General features: G+C 33.9%; 3 protein-coding genes across 5 annotated transcripts; 1 reads left to right on the top strand and 2 right to left on the bottom strand.

The window, feature by feature from the left end:
- Nucleotides 1-1,286: 1,286 nt before the first annotated feature.
- Nucleotides 1,287-10,210, bottom strand: LOC136775531 (lysosome-associated membrane glycoprotein 5). Its single transcript, XM_066730400.1, has 7 exons — nt 9,535-10,210; nt 9,197-9,324; nt 6,185-6,409; nt 5,989-6,105; nt 5,792-5,879; nt 5,576-5,702; nt 1,287-5,438 (listed from the first exon to the last, which is right to left on the bottom strand). Exons 1-7 carry the CDS (start codon nt 9,575-9,577, stop codon nt 5,228-5,230), a joined length of 939 nt encoding a protein of 312 aa, XP_066586497.1. The 5' UTR covers nt 9,578-10,210; the 3' UTR covers nt 1,287-5,227.
- Nucleotides 10,211-12,031: 1,821 nt separating this feature from the next.
- Nucleotides 12,032-16,411, top strand: Pfdn1 (prefoldin 1). The gene is made up of 2 exons (XM_066729866.1): nt 12,032-12,663; nt 14,421-16,411. Exons 1-2 carry the CDS (start codon nt 12,176-12,178, stop codon nt 14,791-14,793), a joined length of 861 nt encoding a protein of 286 aa, XP_066585963.1. The 5' UTR covers nt 12,032-12,175; the 3' UTR covers nt 14,794-16,411.
- A 153-nt stretch (nt 16,412-16,564) lies between these two features.
- Mi-2 (chromodomain-helicase-DNA-binding protein Mi-2 homolog) lies at nt 16,565-26,900 on the bottom strand. 3 transcript variants are annotated; one of them, XM_066729864.1, is made up of 11 exons: nt 26,710-26,900; nt 24,123-24,214; nt 23,897-24,016; nt 23,525-23,815; nt 23,154-23,447; nt 22,778-23,032; nt 21,971-22,133; nt 18,630-21,862; nt 17,244-18,356; nt 16,851-17,151; nt 16,565-16,691 (listed from the first exon to the last, which is right to left on the bottom strand). In XM_066729864.1, exons 1-11 carry the CDS (start codon nt 26,744-26,746, stop codon nt 16,687-16,689), a joined length of 5,904 nt encoding a protein of 1,967 aa, XP_066585961.1. In that variant the 5' UTR covers nt 26,747-26,900; the 3' UTR covers nt 16,565-16,686. The 3 variants fall into 3 exon arrangements, with proteins under 3 accessions (XP_066585961.1, XP_066585962.1, XP_066585960.1); XM_066729865.1 differs by having other exon boundaries at nt 18,630-21,868; nt 21,980-22,133; XM_066729863.1 differs by having other exon boundaries at nt 18,630-21,868; nt 26,710-26,899.
- Between the last annotated feature and the right edge of the window lie 67 nt (nt 26,901-26,967).

The raw sequence follows: 26,967 nt of genomic DNA, 5'->3' as shown, positions 1-26,967 counted from the left end.
TCTCTAGAATTTTGGAAAAAATGAGGTTAGGACTACTCGGATGGACCGGATTTTCGCGGGAAAGCTCGTAAATTTCAATTTTCTCGGGCGTGGTGAGTAACGAGGAGGGTAAAGTGGGGGAGGAGGCGTTTATTAAGGGCGACGTAGGTATCACGCGCGACATAAGTTACGGTTGGACAGGGTGGAAAGTATAGTATATGGGGGATGGGAGCATATAACATGGTAAGGTTATGGTGTTACGGGTGGATGCAGGAGTGTCATGGTGTCCAGTGACTCCCATGTCGGCTTGTTATCCAGACCGCCCCGTCGTTATCTGCAATTACCCCAAAACAGCCCCTAGTTTATAAATTATAGGCCACCCCTCTCTCCCCCTTTTACCTAACCTCTCCACTTCTCTCACCCAGCAGTGAACTGCTAACGGTACATCTGTTATCACCTCTCATTCACGAACCATTATTATTGCCATTATTGTTATTATTATATCCCACTTCATCCGCTAACCAATTCCTCCATAATTTTATTCCCTGTGTAAATACCAACGCAAGAGCAACGAAGCTAGACTATGCAAATGTACATATACATATACAAAAATAGTTTCACAAACATATTCATATTTAACGAGTATTGAATGTATTTACGTGGATCGCACAGGTTCTCACCTTAAATTAACTATATATATAAGTGATTCAGTTGAATAAAAATATTTATTCAAATTTTTTGTTTTCAGGTTGTACTACTTGCAAACGTAATTCGAATTAGATTTTTAAGGAGTTCCATGATACAAATCCTGGTTAGAGGAAATCCAGAGGAGTTTGGTAAATCCCGGATTACAGGCTGTAATCCTGGGCCATTTGTCGAATACCTGCAAGCCCAGGCCACAATACGATTGTCAGGAGAATTCAATGGAAATTGCGACAATGACACTATTGACACTAGTGACAGGCGTGCGCCCATTGCGTCAAATCCCCTAAAAGCCCTCCTTGACTGTACTTTTCACGCCCCTTCTGCTGGATAAAATTATTATGTAGCCAGATACACGTCAATTCTCACATCTGCTTAGCGAAATTTGTCAACAACTTCTTCTCCAATCTTCTGGAATAACATACGAAAATATTTGCAGAAGAAAGATCGATCCATATTATGACCAAAAATTAGCTTATTCATCTCAAAGTCTTTTTTCGCGGTGAAATATATGCATGTGCATATTACTTCTAAAATGGATTGTAGAAATACTGAAAAAAAATTCGATCAGGTTTAATTTTGAATGAAAATTGTTTAATGTTGAACTTGTATAACAGCTTTTATTATATTTTGTATATTATTAATATAATAGTATAATTCAATTGGATGTACAATACGTCCTTCGCTCTATGCTATACGTGGAAATGTCGTCCGTTACTCGTCGCAAAATTCCATTATTATACATATAATATTGGATTAACCTGATATGATTCGTAATTTGACTTCTTTCAAAAGCTTCTTCGACTCCGCTATCCATCCATCAATAAATGCCTTTGATTTTTTCCGTAAAAATAACGGATTACAAATGGACATATCGACGATTAGAATATTTCCAGCGAATAGCAAAGCTACCTACTGTCGGTAAGATTGACTTTAGCACAAAAATATTCTCTCTATTCAACCATAAATGCCCACGCATGTAATAGTACATGTAAGATTACTCCCATACCTTTAACTTTCTAAAAAAAAATTCACTCTCTCGTCATATCATCAGCCCGAAGTCTATCTACGCGTGATTGTTTTAAACTTCAAGTTACGAATTGACAATATCGATAAATTTGGGAAATATAATGTTACAATATAATCATACAATATGTACAATGTACACATGAAATATATTACTATAATATGCACTTGGAAGACAGAGGTTTATATGTATATATAATATTATATGTATACTTATATAATTATGCAGCACGGAATTCGTGTCGAGTGTTCATCGTGTATGTATATGTGTGTTTTGTAAATGTGCAGATACGTATAAATCCATTTCACACCGTTGCGCAATACTCACAGACGCCATTTTTTACCATTTAAATCTGAATAATCGATAAAAATGATTTTCCAACGTCGAAATACACTTTTTTGTTACTGAATGTTATATAGTTCATCTAGCAAGTATGTACATAATTTTTTAAAAGCTGAACAACGTCATAGAGCTCTGATAAATAGAGAATTAGTTACACAAATATGTTTCCAAGATCGATGAAAACCACCTTATGGGATTGATTGGAGTTATAGAGTAGTATTATTTTATCTACAACATAAGACACATCCACTGGTTGTCAAGTGGTTAATTTTTCCGATTAATTTTCTCATTAACTATAGAGCTCCTTCAAAAAATTGACTTAATAATTATTTTCTCGTAATATCACGGGGAATAATAAAATTCAATATATTTTATCGATTCGTGTATAAAAGAATTCTGTATTGATTAAGGTAACCATTTTCAATATAGACCGACGAGTCTTTCTTCGTGTCGACGCGCAAAACGAGTGTAAAATTACCGATAATAGAGTGGTTCGATAAATTAAAGAGAAGGATCGACAAACTAAAAAAAAAAAAAAAATGGAAAATCATTCTGGAGTTCTGTTAACCACATCAACGTATTTACATGGTACTTTATATGCACGATTAAATACGGTTAATCTTAAAGTGATTTCAGAGAAAATCAATTAAGCCATTAGCACAATTTTTACAATAAATATTCTTAGACCGATTAGAATCGAAAATTTAACATCTAGATCAAGCTGATACATATAGATTGAATTTATCCAAGTTCTACAATTAAGAAACTTAAGCTGAAAATTTATAATAATCTCACCTCTTTTCAAGATTCAGTACAGCGAGTATTAAAATTTTAGATTCGAAATGGATGAGATTTATTCTTTAAAATAATCAGTTACCTTCCGGTAACCCTAAACCTGCCGACCAATTTTTTATACGCGTGTGTTTACATTTCAACACAGTCATTCGACTACTGAATAGTAGATTTATCGTTAAATTAATTTGACAAAATTGTATCGGCGTTTCATTTTTCTTCTTCATATTTTTTATGGAATAGCTGCCTTATAGGGCGTTTCATGATAAACTTCACGTGTAGTTTTTGTTTACTCTACATACAAATACAATATTTAAATGACAGATAGGAAACACCAATCTCGATTTGGGATACGTAAAAGTTTCCTCAACTTCGTTTTCATTGAAAAATTGACAAAATCCTATTAATACAACCATCGGAGTGCGCGAATATGGATTATTAAATTTAGTAAGAATTGATTTATAATTATTCATGTTACATGTACACGCGAGATTACGCAAGATATCTAGGAGCATAATTAAATGAAAGTAAAAGCATGCAAATCTAAACAAAATTATCTTTTCGTCCGATGGCAAGCATTAATGATAACTATAATGGCATTTCTCTGAGTGGAAATGTGTAATATACAACAATCGGAATTTTTAAATCGTTCAAATATTTGCAACAATCAACCAACGGTATATATCTGAGAACTAACAAATTGATAGACTGCATAGCTAAACAGTTGAAATAAATCTTTGAAAAATTGACATTTAGCAATTGACAGTTCACTAATTATGTTCGATAAATTCGATATGATATGTCGGGTAAGAGTAAATCGTATACTAATCTTACTATAGGCTATAGTTAACTTTTAGGTTATTCCGATTGAGTAAATGGGAAAAGAATAGTTCGAAAAAACATTTTTTGAAGAAAATTACCATATTTGTTTCTCGAAGCACATCAAATGTGCGTATAAAAACCTTCAAGCTTTTCCCTAATGTCTGATTGTAACGTACGTAAAAAATAGAAAAATGATGAAAAAATGCAAAATCATTATGGCGGTCCGTGAGAAATCAGTAAAATAAAAATGATGCAGCGATTTCAACCATCGACATTATAACTTGTCCAAGAGATTAGCTTCAATTCCTAACAACAAAATCGATATATACAGGGTGTCAGATTAGTTTGTGCGAAAATGAATGTTTCGTATAGGGTGCACGTTTTTAAGAATAAAATTCCTTTACCACTTTTTTTTCTAACTCTTAAATAAAAAGTTATTAAGCAATAAAGATTCTTTGATCCGAGACTTCCTATTGGTAGAACTATCAGGTTACCTGCTATTGGTCAGACATCGCTAAGGCAATCCAATGGCTGATGGAAATCTTCGAAATAAGGAGCTTTTTATCCTTATTAAGTTATTTATATAGCTAAACTGGCTACAGTGTTTAGATATCTAAAATGGTATTTCCATATAGGAAAAGATTTGTTGGTCATCAATAAAAAGTGGTAAATAATCTAATGGTTGTACTCAGAATTTATCGCTGGTCATATATTAAAATAGTGTTATAGATTTATTCTTTAACTTCAGTTTTCTTTCTCATTTGTTCGATAACTTATCATATATTTCAGATGTATCTGCGTGAAAATAATAATAAGCACCTACTTTTCTTGTAGCAAGCTAATTAGAATTATTTATATTAAAGTATGAAGTGACGTACACCTATCACGACCACTAATTATCTTTACAGAATCAAGCGTTTAAAGTTCAATGAACATTTTTGTAAAGTTTATAACAATTTACTTTTATTATTATTTCTTTTAATAAAAAAGTGTGGTATAGGAATCTTATTCTTAAAAGTATTCGCTCTATGTGATTTATATCTGCCCCTCCCTCACTTCAAGTCAAATTCTTACAACAATGCTTATAATCACCGAGTGCACGTCTAATGCCGATGATTTCATCCCTTATAACAGAAAAAAGTCAGGTACGCTTATAAAGTATCCGCACGATTTTTACTCAAAGACTATAGTTACTTCTTGCAATATTACGACTAGAACTCTGAAGATGGACGCAAACTGCAGTGGAAACGAGGCCGAAACACCAATAACTAATCTCTCTCGCTAATCAACTTATCCTTAATAAGTTTTGCAGACTTTTCGAGGTTAGGATCTTCGACTCTCCAGCTCGAATCGCGATCCCCCAAAAATTTCAAAACATCTACATAATCTAATATGCAATATCGCCCTACGATTATTTCATCTTTATTGTGATTATTATTGTTCTTTCCGTTTTTCGAATCAAATAAAATCACGTTTGGGGATTAGCTCGTACTGATTGAAACTGGAGGTCGGTGATTATTTGTTTTAAGAGTATTCTCTATGGCTTTGAACGCTGGGGGTGAATTACTCCATTGTGTCGTACTTGACTTTCTTGACCTTGATGTATCGATAGGCTGCGTAGCCTGTGATGGTCAGTAAGGTAGCTGCAGCTAACGTCGATCCAACTGCGACCGGCGCAGTTTCATCTCTCTCTCCCCTCGCCACAAAAGATTCGCACGAAAATTCAGCTGCGAATTCGTTACTCCTGAATTTGAAAGGCTGCAACTTCAATTTGCTAAAACAACAAAGAACACTTTATTGTGTTTTCATTCAAATTAGCTCTACAAGCTTTGAAACCGTCATCCCTGTTACCAAAGTCAAATTTATCAAAAACTTCAGGGACGAATGTTTTTTTAGTTTAGATTTTGGTACCTTAGCGTGAGAGTACCCCGGTTTTTGCCATCAGTCATTGGAATCTCGATTTCCTTGTCGCAAACGTACGAATGGCCAACAGGAGTGAAGAAATATTTTTGTGTCGTGCCGAGTCTTATCGTTTTATCTGTAATAAGCAATTGGGACAATTGAATACATCCGATCCATTATAACCTATATTTTTTAGGTTACGTAACAAGCTAAGCTTGAACTCACTTGGCTGATCAATATTGTGGAAATGCTTGTCGCTGGAATTGAAGGTCAGCTCGATTTTTCCAACGTACCAATGCTCTCCTCCAGAGGTCTGTAAAAAATATAGTTTTACCAACGTTTGAAAAAACTAAAGCAATAACCACAAGTTCCATATTACTATTTAGGGAACTGATCAAAAGTATCATAGTGAACAGAATTACTTTGGAAAAGCTCCAGGCCAACAAGTAGGCATTCCATTTTAAGGACATCGTTACTGTATTGCGATTTTCGCAATTACCGGTAACTTTCACGTCTTCTGGAATGTACATTCCCGCTTCCTGGAAATCAAAATGTCGATTCATACTCGATAAAGATATTACCAACATGAATAAGGGGAAGTAAGATTTTGTTTCTTACGTCATCCTCCCCAAGCTTGTTTCGATACTGGATGTTGATGAGTGCATCAACCTGCAGAAGAATACATGTGTGCCCATTGCTGTTTTCGACTCGATAAATCGGAAGTGAGAGTGATGATTTTTGTGTAGTCGGCTCGGGCGTCGTCGTCGTCGTCGTTTTTATCGTCGTCGACGTGCTTTGCACCAACGTCGTCTCCGCCTTCAATTCCGAAGCAATCAACGGAGGCTGAAAATTATTTAAATGAATAAAATATTATTTAATATATTGTTTCGAGGCAACTTCGAAGCAATGAAAAATATATGCGCGTATAAAAAAAATATGTGTATAGAATGTTTTATCTATACTTCGTCTTAGTGTGGACGTAAACATTCACTCGTGTTTGTAAATATAAGATATCTTTTTTTCATAGGGTCTTTCTGAAAGCTACTCTCTATTCAATTTTAAAAAGGTTTTATGCAAGAAATTGATATCTTTTATAGTTATGAATATATAAATGAATTTTTAAGTCTACTCTCTGGGACGAATTAAATGAAAGACATTGTATAAATGACTGAAGTATGAAAAAATAACGAGACGTCGAGTTTTTAAGCAGATTTTCTAATTGTTGTACCCAAACATAAATTAGGGACAAAAAACTGTTGCGTTTTAAAACATTTATAAGATTTACGAAACATAAACAAAAACTGATAATATCCGCACGCTAAAATCTAAAGCTAATAATAAAAATTAAGAAACACAAATAAGTAATATTTAACGTCCCATTTAAAGAAATACAAATAAATAGTCACGTTAGGTATATGAATCTAGAGCGGAAATATAATGAATGAAAAAAGCAGGTAGAAGGCGCTGGAATTGGCAATTGTTTGGAATGCTCGGAAAGGAAAAATGATATTCAACACTACTTGTTAAAAATTTCTAATAATTTTGTTACCATAGAACTTTTGAAAAGATTTGAAAACAGGGATGTAATGTATATAAAATTAAGTTAGTGACTTTGATAATCCTCTTATATTGCAGAAATTTTATTCTGGTGTTATAATCATCTCTCTTTTACAAGAATTGCTGTCTTTTTTGCTAACGCTTTTGTCTGTTGAGTTCTTGTTTCTTTATTTAAAGTTATTCTATTTAAGTTTCGTTTTCTATTATTATACATTATTTCGATACTGGATATCAAATTATTCAAATGATATTCCTTAATTAACATTTCTGTTTTTTTTTTTCTTTCTTTATGTCGATGACTGCTTGGGACGCCTTCATTAATCTGACAAATCTTTCTGTTTCCGCTCATCAATTTCATTAATTACTATCTCGTCTATATTTTGTAATTTATTATTATTATTATCAAAAGATAATTATCGTAAATATGAATCGTTGCTTCCTATCGATTTTCTTTGCTCACAGAGCAATAGCCAAGCACTATTACTGTATTGTGAAACTTCAAGGGTGAAATATGAGCACCCCTATGCAAAGAGAAATCATCTTGCATAATCTTGCGTGATAGTTGGCGATAATTCTGTTAACGTCAATGCAGCCTGTTGCTACCAAAAACTTTCAATGAATGACGTTGCCCTACTCAAGGCTGTTATTCATATATATAATATATAGGAAATGGGGTAGAATGGATGATTTTTTAGGCGTAAATAATTTCAAGCTAACAATTTTACTGGAAATAAACTTTAATAATTTGTGTCACGATTCAATGACGCATTCCCGGCGCCCAACGCCATTGTAATTTTAAAAATCTAATTTATTCTTTCTTCGAAACGTTTAAGGCCCTTGAAAATCCTTCGCAATTAGGATTATTGAATTTTGGTACGTTGTTCAAACGAAGCTAATTAACCAGAACCAAATGTTTGATAAGTATGCAACATCTCCGACCTTTCGCTGTACTTTAAGAAGCTTCCTTCTATCTATGATCCTCCCACGTAGAACGCATATAATATCTAAAAAGCTCCTGAACTCAATTTGATACTTCGCAAAATGTTCTAGAAACGCTTTTGACACTGTGTATTGTGTTAGCAAGGTCAAGTGGATCAGATGCTAAAAATACTCGGATAACTTCACAGATGAGAACATAAAATTTATTTCTAGCTCGATAATTAAAGTGAAGAGTAATCGGAGTCGACGAGTTTTCCAAGTAGTCGAGACTATCGTAACTTAGAGTGACCTTGAAGTGTTCGGTAATTGTTTCGTGCCAAGCGAAAGAATCTCGTGACAGATTCTGGTAGGATGAAGGGTTTTCACCTGAAGTCAGTTGCCCCTTCATACATGTTATATCTTATCATGTCGTTGTGCTACATGAGGAGAGACTTTTCAAAACGTAGAATATTGCATTTTTTTATTACTTGCATATACTCACGAGACTTTAATTTGTAAAACTTTTTACATCCAGAAAAGTTTTTTTATGAAAATATTATATTAAAGATAAATTACGTTTTAATTAAATTAGATAGAACTCTCAAATTTGCCTGATAAAATAAAATGTAATATAAATACTCGTTATTATAAAATACTCTCTTTCTTGATTTAGGTGAGTGGGAGAGATTTTAAGAGTTTCCTGGGAGACGTCTTTTCCCTCGAGGACAGCGCAGAAGATTTAAAAATAAAATAATTCAAGGAGCTACGCAGAGAGAGACTTGCACTTACACCAACGCAGCAATAAAGCAACAAGAAAAAGCCAACCTAACGCCTCTAACTCAATAAATAAGACCATTATGCATTTCATCGGGAAATTCGACGAATGCATTTAAATAATGAAGTAGAATTTACAAGAAAGCAAAATTCGGATAAACACGATAAATATTGCATCGCGTGCAACAATGTGCTTATCAACTATTAAGCAAATATTTTATTTTAATAATACTAAAAATATTTAATGTAACCAAACCTCGAACCAAAATCTAACAAAGTCAAGTGTTGGGTGAAGTTAACAATTCTAGTGATTTAATTAAGCTTTTGGTCGGAGTTGGTCGTTAAATCTATTAATTGTGGTCCCTTGAGACACGAACTTACCGGCGTTGTTCTCGTTGCAGGTGGAATGTCAATTACTTTGCTGGGTGGCGTACGCGTGACGTATTTCCCTTGCTCCTCTGGTCTCGAGTCGATGTTGGGCACGCTTATCACACTGCCTACAATGCAATCTGCCAAAAAATGCAACAAGATGACCTTAAGGATCGACCTTAATCTTCGAGCTGGGTGAAACCAGCGGAAGCAAAAAAGTGACAGGCGGAAGGAGACCTCGACAAGAACGATAAGTCTGAAGAAAGCAACGAAAAGGGATGAGGAGAGAAATTGGTGGACTTTGAAGATTTGGAAGAGTGGCCGTTGAATGTCGAGGATTCGCGACTTACAGAGTAAGAAGATGGCCCGTTGGATCGAAGAGCGTCTTGCCATGGTGACGAGAATTTTGAAGGATTTTTGCGGGCAAGTAGTTGGTTAAATTGGAACACAAGAAAGGCGAGAGAGAAACTCGATCTGGCGTCGAATCGCAACGCGTGACGATTGCGCTGTGGCTGTCGAGCACGCGGCCGTCGAAAGGTTTGCGGATCGATAAGGGCGAGCTAAAAGCTGACGGCATGCGCTGCCACCACGCAGGGGAGGTCCCAAGCTGTTCTCTTCCTTCCGTCACAAAATATCATGCGTTGTGACGTCCTGAGTCATCCTCGTCAAAGAAACCTCATTCGACCTCTCCCCCTCCCCCAACTCACACCTGTGAATTTACATTTTCCACCCATTCTCACTTTGCATCCACGAGGACTGTCCATTTTGCATTTATAGAGGCAGATTCGAACTCTCATCAGTGCCAATCCATACCCTAGGCTCTAGTCAGATTTATGTATGCGTGTTTTGAGTAGCAAGCAATATGGAGCTGATTGCTCGGACAAAGTCAAATAATTTATTATTAATAATAATTGTTGTAGATTAACTTTTTTTATATATTAGATTATTATGTAATGACAAGCGAGACAGAGATGCCACTTTTCTGGGTAAATTTGATTTTTCCTATTGGCGATAAACAGAATTACTGAAATACTGCAGTGGAATAGGAGATAGCTGTTATTTTTGGTGGTACAAAGTTTGAACTGCTGCCTACGCAGGTAACTTCCTACGCGGTATAGGATACTCGCTTTGTTATCCGCAACGATATGTTGTTGTCAGATCGATTAAAACTTTTTTCCCCCGACTATACTAATGTAATCTCCATCTAGGCAATGCGACATTTTCGTTTATTCATTATTATTTAATATTCATTACACCAACTCAATTAACTTGTACATTACGTTATTTATTCTGTAGAATATGCATGATAACATCATTATTCACGATAAAACTTTAATTTAAAAGATCTTAATGTTCAGTGTAATATGGGTCACGCATTTATAAAGTATAAAATTGATCAATGTTTTAAATGTTTTTAAAGTTGAGTAAATTAAGTATCTTATGCATGAATAAATTAGTCTTTTGGCTTAGCAGTTAAATCTCTTCGTAAAAAAAATCTTGATATATAAATGTATATAGTAATTTAATTAAATTATCAAAACAGTAAAAGTATACAATATATAATACACGGTACAATGTTTACTTTAAAATATTAAATAACAATTACGTGCCTTCTAAAGATATATTAATCTTACATCAATAAACTTCTATAAATTTATATCGCAATACAACAACGTTTTATCAATTTTATTTTGGTTGTATAACCTGATTTACTTTCATAATAATATTAAAAAGTATAATAAAGGCTTACAGTACTATTCTTTAACTCTTTATTGAGAATGATTGTTACGGGTTAATTTAATGGTTTAACACGAAGGCATATTATAAAATAATGAATTCACACATATTACATTCTGGCATGTAAAATTGAGTTTGCAAATATTTTAGAAACGCTTAATTCTGAGGCTTATCATGAATAAAACTATTATCTTTATTTTATAAATTTGATAATATCGTTAATACCAGAAAACTATACTGGCCATCCTGTCATCGTCTGCGATCTCATCAACAAAGTAATTTAATACCTTTTATACAGAGCAAGGCACTCTTAAGAGGATAGGTCCCAGAGTTAGAATATACAAATTCATTTATTTCCGTAACTAAGGAACTACCATTTTTTATTATAAAACCTCTTTCAATTCAAATACCAAGGGAGTTTCCAAAAGGTCCTACTAAAAATGTAATATTCATATCATAGTTATGAAGATAAACGCTCTCTTACGCCTATGTTCTAAGACGTCGTAAATACCTTACCTAGTATAAAATTTAGATTTATACTATACATCTTAATAAGGGGATGCAATTTATTTCATCAATATACAAACTCCTTGAACTAATTATATACCATTATATCCGAAAATTAGCAAATTTTTATTGCGAATTGACTCTACAGTAAATTGTATTACTTTGATTGAAAATTCTAAATAAATAATATATATATATATATATATATATATATATATATATATATATTATTAAATTACAAATCTGCAGGTCTTCAATCATTCGCGAAAGTAAATTTGAGTATGAAGAGTATTATAGGTAGACGATGTTTATAAAGATACTCATAAAAGAAAAACTGAGAAAATGTTTTCAATGTTATTTATACATTTTTCTAAGACAGTTACACTAACAAACAAATTAATTTTTACAACTTATCGTAATGTTTGTATGCATTTAGGAAAGCTACCCCCACCGCGCACGTTTACCGCTTTTTCTGAAGTGTCCAACTTCTGACAGTTCTGCAAAACCATCAGTTTATTTTAGAACAGGCCCTCTGAGGGCGCCACATTCATAACACAAAATTATAGAGCGTTTCACTTTCTATGTTAAATTATTGACATTTCACAGCAATAATCTGTTGGGTGTCGAATGCTCGAATGTCGATGTATCAGCTGACTCGACTGTCGATTTTCAGTTTTATTTTATTATTCAGTGAGCTTTATACAAGTATTTATTATAGTATTTGTAAAAAACTTCTAACATAAGAAAATGGTTGAAACAAAAGATGATATTTGCCAAAAGCTCGATGAGATGGTTATTAATTCTCTAGAATTAATGGAAGATAAAATTTCTATTAATTTTGTAATGGAAAAGTTGAACAGTAATGGATACATAGAATTTGCTAAAGTAAGATATTTATTCGGAAAGGACAGTGTCAGTATTTTAAAGATCCCAGTGGATAAACATAATTTAACCTCCTTATTTAACTTAGAATCATGTGTAACAGAGGTGGATAGCAAACATAGTGTAACTAGCTTCACTGCTCATATGAAAACATCAAATCCTTGCAATATAACAATAGAGAACCCCATAAAGTGGTTTGGTATATTAATTCCTAAAAACCTTAAAATAGCTCAAACAATTTTTCAAGATGCTGTTTTCCTATCTATAAGATTAGCCAACGTTCAATTAAAACTTCTTGCGATATTAGTTGAAATTGAAAGACTCTTAATTAAGAAGAAAACTATGTCAAATAAGTCAAATATTTTAGGTTAAAAACTAATAATTTCAATGACATTGTTTATATTATAATGAAAACAGTAATGTTTTATTTTGTTTTATATTGTAAATGCACACATAGAAATATTATAATTATTTCTTCTAGAATCCTATTTTAATAAGGTCTTGATGTAATTAAGAAATTATCTTATATTGGTAGAATTAATTTTGTTTAACTCACTATTTGTTATTAATATTTTTAAATAAATGTAAAAGAAATCTCTTGATACACAACCAACTGAAGAAAAGTTATTTTTGTTATTCTCTTAGTTTTACCTAAACCATTTTTATCTTTAATAACTGCATTTGATTATGAAATTACAATATCTAGGGGTACACAGTTACAAATTAATAAACATTACATTTTATATAAATAATCCCAAATTTTATCAACTTTTATTCCTTTCCTTAAAATGTGATATATTATATTACCTATTTCTTTATAAATTTCATTGAACAAAATTGTTTCTTTATTAATATTTTTTAACGATTTTAAATCTTATTTATTTATTGAAACAGCTACAATTCATAATATGAAAATTAATAAAAATAAAATTCTATACTTTATAGAAAAATGAACAATTTCTTTTTAGCAACATGTGAAGAATCGCGTTTAACGTCATAATAACTTATTTTTGCAGTCAGACTATAAGAAAATATAAATTGATGAATTTTTATATATTATAATAACAATATAACTGAGCTCATATTGTTAAATTTACTACAAAATCATAAGAATAATCTGTTTGATTTCTAATGTAATATTATACGAAAAATAGGAATATTGCTAATTGCAGGCCATAAGTGCTTTTAATATTTTTGAGAATACTTTAGAGCTGATGCAACGTGAAATTTGGTTTTGTTCCTTTTCGCTACAATATCGGACTGGTGTATGTAATACATTAGGGTGAGTCCGACCAAAACCTGTAAGGTAAAATTTTACCATGTAGGATTGCCAATTTTTCGAAAATACGTATGCTGATTGGCTAATTCACAGCAAATTGGCAATCCTACATTGTAAAATTTTACCTTACAGGATTTGGTCGGACTCACCCTTAGTTGAAATAAAACAAACATGTTTTTTCTCACTAACTTATTGCACTAGTGCAGCAAACAGCGAAAAAAAACAGACCTACTGTACAGGAGCATAAATTGTTACCGTTCCAACTGTTTCAAGCGCAAAAGAACCTTGAAAATCAACTTTTCCTATAAGCGAACTGTAGAAATATGGAGGGCTGACCCGGCTGACCCCAGCTGACCCACACATACTACACAGGGGCCAGCCGGCCAGGGGGCAGGGCCCAACTGCTGCCAACTGGCAGGCACTAGGGACTGCTAGGGACCACAGGTCGGTCAGGCAGAGGCGGCAGAGGCCAGAAGCTTTCTTAACGTGATTGGGTTTTATGATAGGCCAATCAAATAAATTTACTTCGGATATGACATCAGAACTCTATAGGTGTATGTGTATGTACAATATATATGTATACATACTGCATTTAGTGGTATGTATGTATGTACTGTAGAGTTTTGATGTCATATCCGGAACTGGTTTATGGTGGTGTTCCAGAATTCACTCTGTCTGGCCTGGCAGTTGGCACTTAGCACTTAGCAGTATTTGGCAGCAGTGCCTGTCCTGTGAGTGCCTGCCGTCTGCTGCCGTCTCGCTCCTACCCAGTTGAGTAAGCAATCTCCGGCATAAATTTATCATAAAATAATTTTTAATTAAGATGGCAAGAGTACCAGATCTAGAATTAAAAAAGGCGTTTACTGAGCTACATGAGAAAATGATTGATACAACGCAAAAACTAAAGCTAGCGGATATTCAAATTGAATCTTTACGTAGATCAAAACAACATGCTGAGCTTACACTTGCAGAAATAACCTCTTTTCCTAAAAATATAAAAACTTATGAATCTGTAGGCAGAATGTTCCTTCATGATGATATTGACTCTATAAAATCTGAATTAGGAAAAAGAATGAAGGCATCTGATGAGAAAATCAAGACATTAGAAAACAACAAAAGTTATCTGCAAAGAAACCTAAAGGAAAGTGAAAATAACCTTAGAGAAATGGTTCAGCAGAGACAGAACAAAGATTCTTCTGGCTAAAATTGTTCTTAAGTATAACATTTTTACATTCACCATAAATAAATTTAATGCCAGCTTACTTACCTTTACATTGATTACATATAAGTTTAATATTATTGTGTCATTTGTAAAAAATAAATATTTATAATCTGTAAAAGAGTTCATGTGCTTATACTCCTATTAATACACTTGTTTTTAATCATAAAAGGTCATTACATTTAGATAATAAGGGAAATCAAAATTAGTTATACTTAAATCAATAAGTAAACATTTCAACAAGTTAAATTCTGTATTAGTATGTAATCATCATTCATTTATTCCTGTAGCTCTGATACATACAACAAACGATTTTCCATACTACTATTCCTTTATTTCACCACTTATCCTTCGATAGATTTTTCCAATTTTTTTTATCTACTTTCTACTAAACTACTGTTAAAAATTTACTGGTACCAAATGATTAATTTGGCAATTTTATTAATTAGAAAGTAAAATACTTGAGTCTGTGAAAATTGGGTAGAAAAGACTGAATAATTAATGTGCTTACTTAATTTCATCAGTTTCTTGTAATTACATTAGTTGTTTTTACTAATGTAATGCATGGGGTACCAACATCTATTGATTTACAAGAAATATTTATATACTCAAAAGTTCCATACCCGCAGCAATTGTATATACAAATATTATCAAATTCAACCAAAACTTTCTTTGTTATAGCAGACTAAACATTCTATTTAGGTAAAAACATGTGCTTTTTTAATGAAGTTATTACAACCCGCCATTAGTTGCATTAAAAACAGTCAATAGTTTGTTAAAAAATTCTATAGATACCTCCTAAATTATAAATGCAACAAACAACAGATATATGATTATTCAAAGACTTTCTGAAACATTTAAAGTAACAGTGTTTAGAAATGTACATTAGATAGATGGAAAAGATTCACTTTCCTAATGATGGGTTTAATAATGCTATATTATTTTGTTATATTCTTATGTAGAAAACAATAATGTGCTTTTCTATCAGATTCTTAAACATTTCATTATCATACTATATAGAAAAATTGAAAATTGCACGTGTGAAAAGTTGGTACAAAATTAAAAAACGGATGCGCTACTCGAATGAATAGTAGTAATTCTAGAAATATTTTTAAAAATTACAAGAGTAATAATTTTAAGGAATGAAAAGTAAAAAAAAATTGTCTTAATGACATAACCCGTGCATTACAAAAGTACAAGATAGAAATTATTTATATTTCTCTACCTCTCTCTCTCTCTCTCTTTCTCGCTCTCTCTCTTTCTCGGATGCTACACTCAATGTCTCAGTCTTAACTAAAAGAATCATGCTATTCGCCCACCACAAAAATGTACCAATTTTTTTGTTTTGTCCCATGGTCTTTTGTACTCCTTACATAATAACAATAATTTTATGCATCCGACGAAATACTATTGTCATAAATTTGATGAATAAATTACGCGAACGTGCTCCGACGAGGGCAAGTTCAAGATTAATCTGTTGAGTTTCCGCATTAAACTAGGCTTAAATAAATTTAAGTAAAACGTACTCTTATCATATATATATGAAACCACTGGTCACCAGGGATATAAATTATGTTCTTCGGGTGCCTACTTAAGAAAATAATCTATGTCGCTGTCATGTGGACCGTGTATACAAATACAAAACATGACCTTGATGCTAGGTGCCGAATGTACACGTAATAAATACAATATAATGCAATTTAGTTGTAAGGTATTACGTTTAAACTTTCAAATCTTAGCATCGTCTCTATAGAAATTCAACTAGGAATTGTATAATTTACGAAAAATAAGATTACAGCTCAAATGATTGTTGTCATACTGCTAATATGTCATTTGCGACTCCATTGATCCTTTGAGCGCCTTTATAGCCAAATTCGTTCAAGCTGCAACAGAGATAATAATATAAGGAAAATTAATAAAATAAAATTATTTCTTAAAAATTAAGAAAAAATCTAGATTTAGAACCCAGTTCCACACATAATTTAATTTTATTCAGAGTTTAAAAAACAAGTTTCAACTAGCATACTTTTACTATATAATACCTTGGGGTGGTTGACCTGGCACTGAGTATTGGGGTCTGAAGTTTCCGAAATTAGCAGCTCCTGCAAAGGTTGCTGGTAGTTGTCCCCCGGAGAAGCCTGCAGGGAATTGTTGTGCAAGAAGCGCGGCTTGACCAGATTGTGTGCTGGTTCCACCAGGCGCTGTCGCAGCTAATCGACTCAATATCGATCGTTCAGACATTTGTAGTCTTTGAGCAACTGGAGGGATACGGGCTAAAGTAGCCGGCAAACGGCTCACGTCCGATTTCATATCGGATAACAGCTCCTCTAATTGATTCAGTACCTGAATGAATAAAACAATACGATTTATCCTAAGCATTTGCAATAAAAGATAGAGATCTTATTTGAACAAATTACAAAATCATTTCTACTTACTTTATGCAATACAGCGTTAGCTGGCTTATTTCCAGCGAGACTCTCTTTACTAAGATGCTGATGTGATTCTGCAAGGCACTCGACTTCAGCAAATCTAGCATTGAGACTCATTGCAGGGTGATTAGGATCTTGTGTTAAGTTCAGGTACGCAGCTCTCCTCAATTGTTCCTCAATCACTAACGCCTGCTCTAAAAGCTTAAAGCGCCTTGCTAAAAATTTATTCTTTATTTCTAAGAAGTTCCCTTTGCCTACATCCATTTTAAAGGGTTCATTGATTATTGCAAATCTAATGTCGTTCTGGATATCCTGCCAGCGACCATAACCATGAGTGACAATTCCTGCCAGAAGCCAATAATCGTGCCTTCTGTGCCAAATCTCATATTCACGTCCAGGAACAGCAGCTTTTTCCTCGTTTAGCCATAAAGTGTGCAGCTCCGTAAAACCACCGTCAGCAATATTAAACATGAATTTACGTTTAGGTTTTACCGCATCGGAATCACAGTCCTTTGTCTCCTTCTCTTTTACTTCTTTTTCCTCTTTCTTCTCACTCTCTTCTTCATCATCTTTTACAATCACTACGTCTTCCTCTCCTTCGGTCTTCAATTTTTTATCTGCAGCAGGGTTTTCTGATTTCTCCTCAGTTTTCGTAGTTTTCTCTTCTTTAACCTCCACCTTCTCTTTTTCCTTTTCAGGGGCAGTTGCTTCGCTATCTTTCTCATCTTTCTTTTCATCCTTCTCTTTATCTTTTTCTTTTTCAAAGCCAGCCTCTTCTACTTTATCATTTGTTTCTTTCTGTTCTACCTTCGCGTCCTTCACAGACAGCGCTTCCGTGTCCTTTGAGTCTTCCTTAACATCCTTGACCTCTGTTGTCTCCGTATTCGATTTATTTTCGGTAGACGTAGCAGTTAAAGTTGCTGGCAACTGAGCTGACGTTGGTGTTGCTGCTGGACTTGGGCTGGGTGCATTTGAAGTAGCTGGTGTTGCACTTGTACTACTTGTGCCTGTTGTTGCTGCATCTCCGCCAGCTGCCCCATCCAATTTCACCGGCTCAACTGGTTTACGAATCATTTCTGGCATCGAGTAATAACCATTTATGTGCTCAAATTCTTGTACCTGAAAAAAAGCAAATGAAATAATGTTAATAAATAATCATTAATTTGATGGTTAAAAAATAGGCTTACGAATATTTTTATATACTTTTAAATCTCCCAATTTAATTTAATTTATAAAAATAGACTTGTTAACTGATTTACATAATTGACAGTAAAAACTGCTAAAAGATGAAAAACAATTTATTATTTTTTAATTTTTAATGTTTAAAAACACCCCAAACACGTCTTGCAGATCGGAGGAAAACTAATCTTTTTTTTTTAATTGATCAATTACCTTTTTTCTTATTAACGACATAACACCAATTCTGGTTAGAACGTGTTGTCGGCTTAAACTTTCCCTGGGCACTCCATCGGCAAATGTTTCAGCATTATCAGCACCTGGCTCGCAAAGATGTCTCATAAATAAAGAAACATACGCCTTAAAGTTCTTCTCCGATTTTCCTCTCAGATCCCTAACAAGCCATTGAGAATTGAATGCATCTTGAGGTGGCATTCCATATCTCATTATTGCATTCAAGAAAGCTTTACGTTGCCTGGCATTAAATCCTAAAACTTCGATGTTTCCATTAACTCTTGCCAAAAGTGGCGGTAGAGGCCTATCTTTCTCATCTCGCCTTTCCAGCCGCCGTCTGCTTCTCCGAGAAAGTAAATCTCCATCACCCTTTTCGTCAAAGTCATCATCTTCCTTGTCATCGTCACTAGGTGCACTGAAGTCACTATTGTAATCCGATAAATTCTCTTGCCAAGGTTGATCATCCCTCGCCCCCTGGTCTCCAGTAACACCTCCGTCGTTGTAATTAACTTGTTTCCTCACACGTTTACCTTTACCGAGTGTTCTGGCGATGTCTTCTTGTTGCTGTTCATAGTGATGCCTCAGAAGTTTTATCCAATAAGCCGGATCAGTATTTTCTGCCTCCTGCTTTATGATCTCAGTATCCGCCTCCTCTTCTGTTTCGCCTTCCTTTGTCACATAGGAAGCAACTTTGAACGAACTTAAGTACTCGTTGGCCCAATTTTCTTTCTGCTCAATTCCTTCTTTGCTTCTATCCAACAACTCTGCAACTGCTTTATCATCATAGTGAATAGCCTCGTCTTCTTTTCCTTCTTCTTCCTTAAATAATTCCTCTGTACCAAATCTCAAAATATCATCTAACTCCTGTTTACTGAAGTTCGCACCTTTCCCACCCATTCCGGGACGTACTACTAAATGTGTAAGCATCATCTTACGTTTAGCTACTTGCGTTACCCTTTCTTCTACAGAGTTGCGAGTAACAAATCGATATATCATAACTTTGTTAGCTTGACCAATCCTATGGGCCCTGCTGAAAGCCTGAATATCGTTATGTGGATTCCAGTCAGAGTCATAAATAATTACAGTATCCGCTGTGGCTAAATTGATACCTAAACCTCCAGCTCTAGTAGAGAGAAGAAAAACAAATTGCTGAGCGCCAGGAGCATTAAATCTGTCTATGGCCTCTTGCCTTTGTGTACCAGTAATGTTACCATCGATTCTTTCATACTTGTATCCTTCTCCTTCCAAATAATCTTCAAGAATATCCAACATCTTAGTCATTTGAGAGAAAATGAGAACTCTGTGCCCATCGTCTCTTAATTTTTTGAGCATTTTACTTAATAATACTAGCTTCCCAGCTGCTTTTATTAAAGCTGATGTTTCATAATTACCGTTAGGACCTGTTGGAGCCTCTTGAGATGCGGCAGGGAACAAATAAGGGTGATTACAACACTTTTTGAGGTCCATCATTATGTTTAATAACGAAACCTGCTGACCACCACCCTTTGGATTAAGAGCTTCAAAATTTCTTGTTAAAATATACTTGTAATATTTCTTTTGCATTGGTGATAACTCAACTCGGACGATGAACTCTGATTTACTCGGCATATTTTTTAATACATCAGCTTTTAATCTTCGCAACATATGAGGCCCCAGCATCTCGTGCAACTTCTTCACTTGTTCTTCCTTTGAAATGTCAGCAAATTCATTCTGGAATGCTGCTAGATCGTTGAATTTATCGCGACACAAGAAGTTCAACAAATGGAACAATTCTTCTAGATTATTTTGCAGTGGAGTACCAGTAAGTAAGAGTTTATAAGCAATGTTATAAGATGCTAATAACCTGAAGAATTTTGATTGATTTGATTTTAATCTGTGAGCTTCGTCCACCACCAATACTGCCCAATCTATCGACCCTAAGCAAGCTGAATCAATCGAAATAAGTTCATAACTCGTCAATAATACATTGAATTTAATTTGCGACGAACGAATTTTAGTCGCACGATTTCCACGGACGGCTCCTTCTTCGAACGACAATTCATTCTCTCGAATAACAATTCTACTGTCCTTGTCACCTACATAAGTTACACAGTAAAAATCTGGGGCCCAGGTTTCAAACTCACGTTCCCAATTTATAATCGTGGAAAGAGGAACGGAAACCAAAAATGGACCCTTGCAATGGCCTTCTTTGTACAACGAATACAGAAATGTGATAGTTTGAATCGTTTTTCCCAAACCCATCTCATCAGCCAAGATGGTGTCGATTCCTTGTCCCCAGGAGTACCTCAACCAGTTCAAGCCCTCTAATTGGTAAGGATGTAGTTGCATTCCCGTTAAGTCCAAATAATCAGGTTGCCTCTCATACTTCTTTTTCAAATCTGTTGTGGGCTTCTCAGGAGGTGGAGTGTATCGTTTGGGTGTTCTTTCCTCATCATCGATAATCTCACGCGTTTTTGATTTCTTGCCTTTGCCTTTCTTTCCTTTCCTAGAAGATGGTCCATCACAGCAGTTTGCAGCTCTAAGATCCAAATAATATTCAATCGCTTGTTTTAAGCCTGGAATATCTTCATGCTCATCTTCCCAGGTTGCTTGATCATAACCAAGCTCTCTCCACTTCACTAGATACGTTGCTCGTCCATCTCTTGATAAGCGGTGGTTGATCACTCTGTGAACAACCAACCACTCTGGACGAACGCCATATCTATAAAATCTTTCTTCCAAATTATATTCATCCCGATTAGCTGCTCCATCATGTTCTTTCAAGCGTTTAACCCTGGTATCACTCTCATCCAATGGCTCTTCCAATTTTGGTGGTTCGTCCATATCATATTTACGTGAATAGTTACGAAACATAAGTGGATGGAAGACATCGAGTTGTAATTCTGTGATCCAATCACAATGCCAATAAGACATATCTGCCCATTTTACGAAAAATTCACGAATCTTTCTGGGCTTAGGAGCAGCTTTACTTGTAGAAGGTTCTTCGGAAGGCGAATCTGTACATTCTTTCCATCTCCAAGTAAGAATCTTAGCAACTTTGCCTTGTAAAGGAGGGCAAGAGCACCTGGGACATTTCCAATCACCATCAGGAATTTCTGAAAGCGGTGGATTTAAACAGTGAGTGTGATATGCACTTGTGCAACTATCACAACATAGCAATTCTCCACCATCTTTACAAACTCTACAGAATTCCATGTGTTCATCATCATCTTCAGCTGCACCTGACAAAAAAAGAACAACATTAGTAAACATAATAATTAAACTTAGGATTAATGATCCACATGGGTAGTAGGACCAGGAATAGGGTGACACAAGGAAGGTACCTGCAATACCTTCGCCTTCGCAATGAGGGCAACTCCACTTTCCTTCAGGCGTTTCTTCCAATTCGGGCTCTAAGCATACCAAGTGATATGCTCGCGGACACGTATCACATAAAATGATCTCTCCCCCTTGTTGACATACTTCGCAATAATCCTGATGATCAGTCTGTTAAAAAGAAAAGCAAATCTACTTCAAGATCACTCTATTAACAATTAATTTTAATTAATAATATAAATATTTAGTTGAATCTTTAACGTTAATATTAAATGTCTCTTATTTTATCACAATAGAAATCATACTTAAAGTATAAAATAAATTCTAACTAGTTTAAAAATGTTAAAATACCGTGCAAAATTAACATTTGTGCAAATCAAAAGTATTCGTTTTATTATATAAGGCAGAGCCAGGCAACATAGCATATGCGTTCGTGAAGTTTTAAAAGTATACGATAAACTGTTTTCCGTGCAAAACTCTAATTTTTTCGAAGTTTTGTTCATATAATTTTTTATTCAATGCTTTAAAACAAAATATATTAACACATTAAAATGTACATCATAACTCTTCTCTTCAAGAAAATTTAAATGGACGTTAATATTTTGAACTGAAATTTAAAACTAAATAGATGCATTTGATTCGTTTTCACTACACTCCTCTTCTTTAAATATATGATAATGAAACATGCGATGACTGAACAAGAATAGTAAGAATATTCATAAATCCAGCATAATAAGACAAGTAAAAATCAAGAATCTATAATTATCAGCACGTTTAAAACAATGAACGCACAAGCAAAAGCTGCTCAACTCTACCTGAACACCTTCCTCTCCATCCGGGAATTTGGATGTAGTCTTTGTTTTCTTCTTTTTCTTTGTTTTATTTCCAATTTTTGTTTTAGCCTTTCTGCGAACAGGAGGCTCAGCTGGTGGCTCAACTCCAGCTTCCTCAATCACTCCTTTGTTGGATCCATCAGCACCTGGAGCATCTTCTGCATCTGCTAACATTTGCTCAAACTCCATGTCAGAATCTCTATCAGAGCCTGCACCACTGCCTTCTGCCTCTTCATCCTGTGTATAAAATTGAAAATTTTATGTATTAATAAAAAAAGAGCAAGCAATCCCTAAATTTGTTAATAAAGTGTTTAAATATATTAGTAAAGAAAAATTTGAATTATAATCAATTTAGTACCGAGCTGCCACGTTTACGTTTTCCAAGTTTAATCTTCAAAGTTGGGACTTTAGAAGCTTTTTTGCCTTTTTTGGCTCTGGATCCACGTAATTTCTTTTTTCTATCACTATCCTCATCATCGTCTTCTTCGTCTTCAGCTTCTTGAGGCGGTGCTGAGCGATTGCTCCTTGAATTTCTGTTATCGTCGTCAACACTTGCTGATGACACATCTGCATCTGGTGGAGCATGTGGATTCAACTCGGAGAAATCTCTCCATTTTGCTGCTACCAACATCATAAGTTTTGACATTGGAACCTTTAAATATGAATAAATATGAAATTTTCAATTTAGTAATTTTTGTCTCTCAAGCTTATATGCTATATTCAACCTACTTTTGGATTTTCTTTTGCTAAAAGTGGTCTAACATGCTGTTGGAAAAGCTTGTATGTCGTTAAATTCTGGAAATCAGCATCCGAGTATTCAATCTGTACATCTGTTAATCCAAAAGTATTGCACACTTCTTCGATTGTTGGCATTCCAGTTGTGGGCTCTTGGCTTTGTGCTGCCGGAGCACTATGGCTAGAAGATTTTCGAGATGAAGATTTCCTACTCTTTCTATTTCCTGCATAATCACTGTCATCACCAGCAATGTCATTATTTTCTCCTCCTCCAAAATCACTTTCCTACAAATTAATTATTAAAACAAAGATTTTTACTGTAGTTATAATTGATTTTTTAGATATTGCATAACATTAAATACATACGTCTCCTGAATCAGACTTTTTCTTTTTCTTCTTTTTCTTTCCCTTTTTATCTTCACTTCGTGCTTTTCGTTTCTTTCCTTTTTTCTTTTTCCTCTCTTCAGGCTCATAATCATCATCCTCCTATTATAAAAATATAAAAAGTTTTTTAACCTCTTGGAAATTGTTTTTCCTAACATGCAGACATTTGCAATATAATAAAATCCTCCAATTTTAAGCTATAACTCACCACTCTTTGGGATTCTTCTGCATCTGAAGATCCATCTATTGCTTGAGTGACATTGGAAACATGACCTCCTGTTTCCTCCATATCGTCTTCAGCTGAAAACAAATAATGCAATATGTAATAAATAATGTATGTAAATAAAGCAAAATAAAGTTTTATAAATATTCTTTAATGCATTGTTATGTACTGCTTAAAACTATAGACAATGTTAATTATTACATAAATATTAATAACAAGCTCTCCTTTAATCAATTACAATCATTTTATTATCCTATATTAATAATTCTAAAGTACAGCAATATATGCAATAAAATATTTACAAAAATAATTTGTTAATATATAGTAACCTATATACGATAAGAAATTTATAAGAAATTGAAATTTATTAAGAATTTATAAATTTATCAACAACTTTTTAAGAAACTATTAATAATTTGATCATATTATTGATAATTTTTCTTATACAGTTTTAATATTTTGAAACCATTCATAATAATTTTTTAATAATTACTCAGATTAAAACATGAAGTCAGTAAAAAATAAAGAATACCCAACGTCAACACAACTTATTAACATTAGAATTATATAACGCGCAATTAATTAACTATCGATTGTAATTAAAAAAAACAGCTTATTCCGAAGGTCATAAAAGAATTTAGTATAAAAGTGAGCTTGAACAGCGTAGTATTTTGGTGCGCCTGAAAAAGATGAAAAAGGAAAAAAAAACATTAATTTTACCCCCCAACGATCAATACTCCGTTACAAACGACGCTATAACTACATCGATCATGAAACTTATTAATTTTTAATTTTTTTCTACGTTCGTAGAATACGAGAGAAAAATGTCATAAAAGCATGGCATATAATTATTTGAAGAAAACAGGAATATTATTAACAATTATGAATGGTGAAAAAGGAAAATCGAGGAAAACCATAAATTTTACAGTAATCCGCGTTCGCCGAATGCTTTGTACAAGTGTGCGGCCGCCATTTTCTTTGAAAGGGCAAACCGTATTCTGTGTTTGTGTTGCACATTCACAGACTCGTTTATGCATTAATACAAGCGTATCATTTTTAAAACTACTATTTTTACCAGGAGAAAACTTAGGAAATAACAAATTCTCTCAGTATTTTTGTTGATATGTCTCTTTTAACTATGGATCAGTTAATATAGTTGTGTGCATACATATTCACGCACACATCGTTTTACACGAGTTACATATACAACACGCGTACACAAAGAGAACGAGATAGTGAATATACAGCAATACATAATTATGCCAGATGGAGAATTGCACATATTGCAAAATCTCTTTCACTTTTTAGCAATAAAATTCCAATATTTTTCAAATCTTTATTTATTTACATCATCACTATTTATTACCAATATAATTAAGAACATTTTCACCGGTTAAATGTATAGAACGCTTTTTAAAGAAAATCTAAGTTATTTGTCCCGATTATTGACTCTGCTTTACAACCTAATTTCGATTGTTAATAGAAACTATTTCCTCTAACTTCACTTTTTTTACAAATTAGAATTTCCAGAATAGCTAGTTCTAATTTACGCTCAGATAGAATCATCAATTATTTATTTACACGATGTGAAACGATTTAAATTTAGTTAATTTTGCTACATATTTATATTATACTCAAGTAATGTTCTATATTAACGATGACATCATAATACAAAAAATCTCATTCATATTTGTTAATATTAAATAAAGAACCAACTCGTGTTTACTATTCGTTACGAAAATAAGATATGGAAAATTTAGCTATACGCTAGAAAAATATACAAAGGATTTTCGTGCTAGCTAAGAAAAGGATCGAAAAATGCATTAAGAAGCGTGAAAACGTAGACGTTTAAATGCGTAAAAATAAAGCGTGGACCGATCGATAAGAAGTTTCAAAGATTACAATTTTCGCATAATTAACTTTGTACATGTGTTGGGGAATGAGAAAAGCAGCGAGAAATAAAAGAGAGAGAAGAAACCCTAAAGAAAGAATAGCGTAATAAAAAGATGGTTTGGAAATGAAAAAAAATGCTGTGAAAATACATCACTCATTGACAAAATTGGAGTAGGAACACAGTACATAGTTAATAAGTTAATATATCTCAAAATTAAAAACAGCAGGGAAAAGATTGAAAAAAAATAGAGAAAAAATCAGGGAAGAAATTACTTTTGAGGAGTAAAAAATAGTAAAAAAACTTAACTAAATAAAGAAAAGGCGGACTAATGTTTGGAAAGTATACATACAATCGGTACAGTTATCTAATGGAAAATCGGAGAAGATAGAAAGAAACGGAAGCTCCGGTTTGACAATTAAAAGGTTAACCTGGCACGTTTTGGAGGGGAAAACGTGGATTTGACGGTGAATGAATTGATAAGAATGTTTGAGAGGAAAGGTAGATGAGTGAAGAGGAAATTCGAAGTTACATAGAAAATTGATAGGTTTTCCTTAGTAAGCCGGTGGCATGAAAAAAGGTTGAGGTACCAATTGACATGGCAGCCATTTACGAAAAGCGCGCGTCCTGCGTCTTGAGCGAGAAGAATTCATAAAATTTTCAATGTTTTTCTTATCCTACCTGCATAACTCTCGTCCACTTCTTCGTCAGACGCCATTCTTTGTCAATAAAATTTTCTTTCGAGATTGATCACTACTGAAAATCAAGGAAATCCGACATTAAACACGACGCTGTTGTTCCACTGGTTTTCACTCGTTTCGTTGTGTTTCGGTACTCGCCTCGCCAACCACACAAGTACAAGTAAAGCAAACTAAAGAACGGAATGGGACGGTTAGTGAGAAAAAGAGGGGGAAGAGTGAGGAGGAGAGGTAGACGCTA

This window comes from Prorops nasuta, unplaced genomic scaffold (assembly GCF_024137725.1).
Source record: "Prorops nasuta isolate Cenicafe-Biocafe unplaced genomic scaffold, Cenicafe_Pnas_1.2 PNAS00008, whole genome shotgun sequence".
Taxonomy (NCBI): Eukaryota; Metazoa; Arthropoda; class Insecta; order Hymenoptera; family Bethylidae; genus Prorops; species Prorops nasuta.
Note: the sequence above shows the minus strand (reverse complement) of the source record. Positions and strands in the feature narration are given on the sequence as shown.

Coding starts and splice junctions, on each gene's coding strand:
- LOC136775531 (XM_066730400.1), bottom strand. CDS start 9,577: ATGGCAAGACGCTCTTCGATCCAACGGGCCATCTTCTTACTCT. Junction 6,410..9,196: donor CTGCAACGAGAACAACGCCG/GTAAGTTCGTGT, acceptor AATAATTTTCAG/CCTCCGTTGATTGCTTCGGA. Junction 6,106..6,184: donor ACAAGCTTGGGGAGGATGAC/GTAAGAAACAAA, acceptor TTTGATTTCCAG/GAAGCGGGAATGTACATTCC.
- Pfdn1 (XM_066729866.1), top strand. CDS start 12,176: ATGGTTGAAACAAAAGATGATATTTGCCAAAAGCTCGATGAGATGGTT. Junction 12,664..14,420: donor AAGAAAACTATGTCAAATAA/GTCAAATATTTT, acceptor TAAGATGGCAAG/AGTACCAGATCTAGAATTAA.
- Mi-2 (XM_066729863.1), bottom strand. CDS start 26,746: ATGGCGTCTGACGAAGAAGTGGACGAGAGTTATGCAG. Junction 24,215..26,709: donor AGTGGACGAGAGTTATGCAG/GTAGGATAAGAA, acceptor ATTTGTTTTCAG/CTGAAGACGATATGGAGGAA. Junction 23,448..23,524: donor TAGCAAAAGAAAATCCAAAA/GTAGGTTGAATA, acceptor TCATATTTAAAG/GTTCCAATGTCAAAACTTAT.